We start from the raw sequence: 6,542 nt of genomic DNA on the forward strand, positions 1-6,542 counted from the left end.
AGGCAAATATAATGCTAAGTCTGTCTCTTGTCCCACGTCCACCTCTATCTCTCACTCTGTCTGCCCATCTCTCTCTCCCACTACGTGGCCAACTATTACAACTACCATCACCACGGTGACTACTTCAAGTAGACCAATTATACTTACTACATGTACTACTACTACTACTACAATACCACATGGGGCCCAATTGACAGCCCATATTAGGCCCTCATTGGTCCCATCTCTTTGTGCGGACTGGGATGAGAAATCCAAACAACGCCTCTTCAAGTCGACGACCAGATCTATTTTTGTTTGTGTATGGATTACGAAATGCTGCTGAATAAAAACGAATTTCCAAGCACTCTTAGATATGTGCCTGTTTGTCTGAAAAAAAAATCAGACAAAAACTTATAAAATGATGTAGACTAGTCTTCAACATGAAGAGGCATTGCTTTGATTTCTCATCAAAGGCTAGTTCTGGGGTCCAGATCAAGCCCTACAAGATGACAGTGTGCGCATTAGATTCTAGCCTATACTATAAAATTTTAACTTTCCAAGAAGTAAGATGTTTCACGGTATTTTACGGTAATTACCGTTTTTTTGCCAAGCTGATACAAACCTTCTGATTTGCTACTCTATCACTGACCATCCAATCAGTGAACGTCTTTCACTGCTATGCCTGTAGTTACTGAGCAGGATCAGCCAGAGTAGCCTACTGAGAGTCTGAGAGTAGCCGAGCCTTGTGAATGATTGTGTCATGATCATGGCAGGCCTCACAGTGTTTACTTCTTGAATGGGGATTGTAAAGTGACTGATCCTCTCCCGGTTTTGGGAAGCCCTATGTTCGTTATGGTGTGATAAAAGCATTTCTGTAAACTGTATTGGATTTACAAACGTAAAAGACCTTCAACATGGAGCCGTACACAGACTTCGTAAACGATTCAAACATGAACTTTGATGACTTCCTTCACTTTGAAGTCGAAGATGATGAAAATCTTCAGGATATGAGCTCGATCACTCAGGTTTGTGTTGATCACGATGAAGATGAACCTCCCGATGATGGCCAAATTCATGTGTCTGAGGGAGTATGCAATAAAGAACAAGGTGGCTGTAGCAGTTCTTCCCGTGATGATAACTCGGACTTCGAAGCAAGATACACGCAGGAAGAAGGTGTAAAGATGGAACACACAATCACAAGTGATAATGGTGATGGGTAAGTTTTTTCGAAGTGTATTTTACAGAACCAGTAGGGCCTAACCGGGAACAATTTTATTATCACGAAGTATACAGACCGGGTAGAGGAAGTCTTTTGTGATTTCAGAAAGTTTCAGCGCCCAGACCCAGTAGAGAGAGAGAGAGAGTGTGTGTGAGACTGAGAAACAGGTGGAATTGCTAGCGAATTCACATGCCCCAAAATTGACAGGAGGGAACGAGAGAAAGATAGAGTGAGAAAGTAGGAGGGGGAGAAAGAAAGACAAACAATCCAAGAGAAAGAGAAGGCGAGCAATAGCCTACAGAAAGAGAGAGAGAGAGAGAGAGAGAGAGGGGAGGCAGGCAGAAAAATGGGGAGAGAGACAGAAATAGAGAGGGTGACTGCTTGATTGAAATTTGACATTGTTCATTGTTCTTTTCTTCAAATTGTCTTATTGATTCCTCCAACTCCAAAACAGGAAAAACGATCGTTTATCAAACGGAGTGTCTTCGTACACGGCACGGTAACCGGGCGCATAGCCTCACCCGCCCGGAAGTTCTCGCAAGATCAACTCCTCCCCTCTTCTCTCTCTCTCTGTCTCTTTCTGAATACTGTCTATCGGTGTGGACGATCAAATTGACCAAAACAAAGTTAAAAAATGATGTTAAAACACAAAAGTAAATTAACTCTCTCGAGTTCACGCCCTTGTATATCGACCGATATCGGTCGATGGCCGGTGGGCCCAGAGCGAAGCCGGCTGTCGCTATAAAAATTCGCCTAGAGTCTGCTATGTGGTTTATTTCGGTAAAGGAATGGCTAAACTTTTATAAATACACAATTTGTAACTCCTTTTTCGAAAGAGTTAGCCGTTAGAGGTGCCCGGATAATGACCTCAATTTCCCGACCACTTTCGTTTCCTTCGCCTCCATTTTGTAAACAAAGAACAGCTGCGCGACTGTCTTCACAAAAAACGAACAAGTTTTCAAGTAAAATGTCCGATTCTGACCCCGATTATGGTCTGGATGACTCATTTAGTGAGTTTTCTATCGATGACAGAGACTCTGAATCAGATAAAGAGTCTGACAATGACGTAGCAAGTCCTCAACCAGGACCAAGTGGTGCAGCCAACGGGTAAGTGATGATTGCATTGAGCATCTATGAACAGCTAGACCTATCGAAACATAATATTGGCCCGGGGGGTACTAAAACGTGTGTTTTATTGTATAAATGATTAAAATTTTGTGTTTTCTTATGAAATTGGTTAGAATTGATAAGTTTTTCTCGCTTTTATTATTTTTTTGGCATTTTTTTTGTACCCAAGGTGCGGTTGCTAGCTGCTTGTTTACGTTCAAAATGGCGGATCCTGAGACGATTCTCTTAGTTTACAACATAATACAACTGATTGATAACGTTTGCTATCTACTGCAGTTTGTTATTATTTGTTTCAATTTAAATGTATCATCAATTTTTAATTTTTATGTGAACAAGGGAATAATTTATTTAGATCTAGATCTAGTTCTAGAGTCTATTTGACCTCAGCTCAGGTGAGTTGCGAGTTGTCATTTTTGTAAACTGAGTCTGACAAATGGAGAGTGGTATGATTGGAGTGGTGGAAAAAAAAGTCTTGCTGGACTTGTTCTAACATGCCTTGTTCCTGTGCATTTTCCGACAGGGGTGACTTCAGTGGTTCGTAACGTGATGCGGATGATGCAAGGTACCCAAGTTCAAGCCGACGCTGCGGCCAGGCCTGCATCTCGATGAGGACCGGACCAAACAAAATGCGGAAATATCTGACACCAGGTGAATTTTTCCCCTGGTCCATTTGCTTTTTTATAATCATTATTTTTTACAACAAGACTATAAAAAATCAGTAGGTATTGCTAATGCTCAGGCTTTTTTTCTCAAATAATGAAACAATTTGTATGCTTTGCTTGACTATTCATTTACTTTAGTTATAACAAGAATTTACGGACAAATTGGGATGTCTGTTATGTTCAAAATTAACTGTTGATCTGTTGAACACTGTGTGTGTGTGTGTGAGAGAGAGAGAGTTTGTGTGTGTGTGTGTGTGTGTATGTGTGTGTGCTCTTGCATGAGAGGAAGAGAGAAACGGAGGGGGGGGGGGTGGTGGGCAGAAGAGAGGGTAAAAGAATGAGCGAGACGGAGAGAAGGGTTCATCCCGCACAGATGTACTGTGTGTGTACATTTGTCTGATTGAATGGTGCATTGGTGCGAGCGTTGTATAATTTGTAATGTGTACTTTGCTGTGTTGTTGCTGAATGTTGTATGTTGATGTAGGCTACTGGTATAGCCTATATATCCACCTAAAATTTCTCTCGTGGATCCATCAAATTTATCTTAACATAAATATCTCTTATCATGGATACTTTTATCAACAATTCTTTCTTGTGTTTCTATTTTTCAACAGGTGCTTTCTTCACTCTTTCGAATGGAGGCATTTGTGTTGCAGATCTGCACATACACCTACGAGTAGGCCAACCTTGCGGCAATGAAAGAGACTCGTCCATCTCTAGCGCAGAAATTGTTTTCGTTGTTATCGTCTTGAGAAAGTGTCTAGTTTCAAATGTAACAAGTGTGGAAAAAACTTCTGTTTTAGTAGCACAAGAAACTGTCTTCTTTTAGATCATCCAGCTAATGAGTATGAGTGATGTTTTGTATTCAATGACATACTCTGAGTGGAAATATATGCACAAATGTTTTCGTCACTATTTTTCAACTCAAGTTTTAATTTTTCTTGCATCACAGTTGGTTTATAAACCTTTTAGATGATGAATTCTCTTCTTTTATTGTCAAATAATGTGATTTGAATGTTTTTGTAGAAATACCATAGCCTAATCTTGGCACAATGGGAGTAATAAGAGAATTTTGTGAAAATTCTATTTTCGGTAACAATTATCTCCAAAATACATGTAATTTTCCATGTGCCACCAAAGTGTTCATATGGGTCCTAAATTATTCATTCTTTGTCTGTCATGAGCAGAAATGGACATTCTTTTAGAATATCAATAAATTTTGGGTCAATCTGATCATACTTTTTTTTTTCCTTCTTTATGTTTGTCAGTTTCATGTAAAATTGTGTGCGCAATCTATTTTTAGTAACAGTTAAAGTAGGTCACCACTGAAAGCAGACATAAAAAAAATTAATTGTTATCATTTTACTGTATTCTACATTCAATTTCCTTTACATAGATACATAATAAGCCTGGGTATAGTACAAGACATACTCACACCAGGGCAAAGATCTGAAGAGGTTGTGAATCGACACAATTTTCTCAAAAAGTGGCGAACCCGAGAGAGTTAATTTGGTTGTCTACAAAGATGCTACGCCTATTTAACTTTTCGAATCGAGCCGAACTACGCGGGTCGCCATTTTGTTTTGCCTGGAAATTCTCGCGCTACTCCTCTCTCTCTTTCTCTCTCTCTCTCCACTGCCCACAACTGTCACAGACAAAATTGTATGCTTTTAGTAGGCTACAGTTGTAATGGAACGTTTGTTCACGGCACAGAATTCTACAATTTTTCTGTTTTATCACAATGTAGAATTTTGTGGTTTAGGGTGAATGCAAAATTTGGTGAACGCGCACCGGGTGAGAATAGCCACAAGACTCGCCTGCACTATTCTAACTCCGGGTGAGAATAGAGGTGGCCTCAGTATTTACGTACACGGTAACCGGAAGGTCCAAGAGATAGTTCACTCAGCCAAAAAGAGTGTCACTTTTATTGTTTTTCACACAAGTGGAGTAGGCCTAACTCTGTTCGCAAAGTTCGCGCTTTTTCGAAGGGGGCGCACTAGGGTCAACCGCTCAATAGTCCAGCATGTTACCCACTAGCCTAAATTTCATAACAGAGCGTCCAGTAAGCCTTTACTTTCGCTTTCGTTACCACCCAGAAATTTGTAGGTAAATGTCTGATAAACGCAACAATTATTGTAACACATGATGCAAGTTTGGCATTACAAACGTGGTGTTGCCATTTGAAAATAAATCAATATTTGTCACTATGTCGTCACTTTTAAGCAACATAAAGAAAAGAAAGTTATACAAGCGTCTTGTCGGGGTCGCCATTGTGACCGGTCAATGAACCTGCGCGCATTCTGAGTGCTTCGAAGTAGGCCTACAGGACTCACGAATGGGGGAGATTATTGATTTTTTTTAAAGGCGCACTCGGGGATAGAGGGAGGCTGAACGCAACACCAGAGGACAAAAAAACTGAAACTGGAAGCAAATATTATGTTAAATGTTAGAATTTTGATTACTATTACAGCTCTCTGCTAAGTAAAGTGTGCGTTGGTGCAGGCCTTGTGTGAAAACGGCCGAAGTGTTCGCGTTTCATTGCCATTGGATTGTGACAGTAATTTGGTAAATTAGATCTCTATATTTTAGCTTTCTGTACAAACAAGATTCGCAAATTTTCAGTATCATCTCCCTCTCCCTCTCCTCTCCCCCTCTCTCTCTCTCTCTCTCTCTCTGTGTGTTTATGTATTTTTGTGTGTGATTGTAAGTGTGGTGTGTGTAAAGATAGTATTAGTGGGTGGTTGGTGGGTGCTCTGGTGTGGTCTGCACTTTCTCTCCTATTCAAAAAATCTTTTTTCTTTCTTGTTTTTGTGTTTGACTCTCTAGTAACACTAACACCTCTAATCTTCGGCACTTATAACTTATTGTGTTGCAAGTGCTAACTCTTACGAAAACAAAAGATAGTTTTAGGTATGAACAGGGCACTTTGGCGGCAAGCGTAAATGAATGCGTGGTACCGAAGCTCGATCTGCTTTCGCTTTCGTTTCCACCCAGAAATTTGCCGGTAGCAGTCTGATTAACGCAACATTTGTAACATACAGGTTGTGCATGCAAACGCTGTGTCGCCATGAAAATAAATCATTGTCCTTTGCTTTCACTTGCGGAAAAAAAAAGAAAGCTATACAGGCGTCTTGTCGGGCTCGACATCGTGACCAGTCAGTGAGCCTCTGTACCTTCGCATCACATTGTGAGTACCAGTGATCGTTGGGGTCACCAAAGTTCATTCAAAGTGTGCGCTGTGCGAAGTATAGGGCTCCGGAATGGGGGGGGATTATCGATTTTTTAAAAAGGTACAGTCGGGGGGAGAGACTTTTTTTTCTCTCTCTCTCTCTCTCTCTCTCTCTCTCTCTCTCTCTCTCTCTCTCTCTCTCTCTCTTCCTCTCCCTCTCTCTGTTTTCTGAGTCTCGTTCTCTCCCTCTTGTGATATTATTACATGTTTTGTAAACATCTATATTTTAGCTTTCTGTTCCAGATTCGTAGGTTTTCAGTGTCACTGCATTTTGCTCTCCCTTAGGAAAGATGACAGGGGGTAGATTGGGATCACATTCCGCCCA

The 6,542-nt window shown here is 40.7% G+C and overlaps 1 protein-coding gene and 1 long non-coding RNA gene across 2 annotated transcripts in view; both read left to right on the forward strand.

Annotated features, from left to right (window-relative positions):
- Window positions 1–689: 689 nt before the first annotated feature.
- Window positions 690–6,542, forward strand: part of LOC101854084 — a 36,245-nt gene continuing 30,392 nt past the window's right edge. The window contains exon 1 of the mRNA XM_005098585.3: window positions 690–1,195. Coding sequence (XP_005098642.1) covers window positions 894–1,195 — 302 coding nt within the window. The 5' untranslated portion in view covers window positions 690–893. The remainder of the gene's footprint in view (window positions 1,196–6,542) is intronic.
- On the forward strand, window positions 1,861–4,221 carry LOC101853938. The gene is made up of 3 exons (XR_004858552.1): window positions 1,861–2,305; window positions 2,847–2,974; window positions 3,603–4,221. It is a non-coding gene; the product is annotated as an uncharacterized LOC101853938 (long non-coding RNA).

This window comes from Aplysia californica, unplaced genomic scaffold (assembly GCF_000002075.1).
Source record: "Aplysia californica isolate F4 #8 unplaced genomic scaffold, AplCal3.0 scaffold00187, whole genome shotgun sequence".
Taxonomy (NCBI): domain Eukaryota; kingdom Metazoa; phylum Mollusca; class Gastropoda; order Aplysiida; family Aplysiidae; genus Aplysia; species Aplysia californica.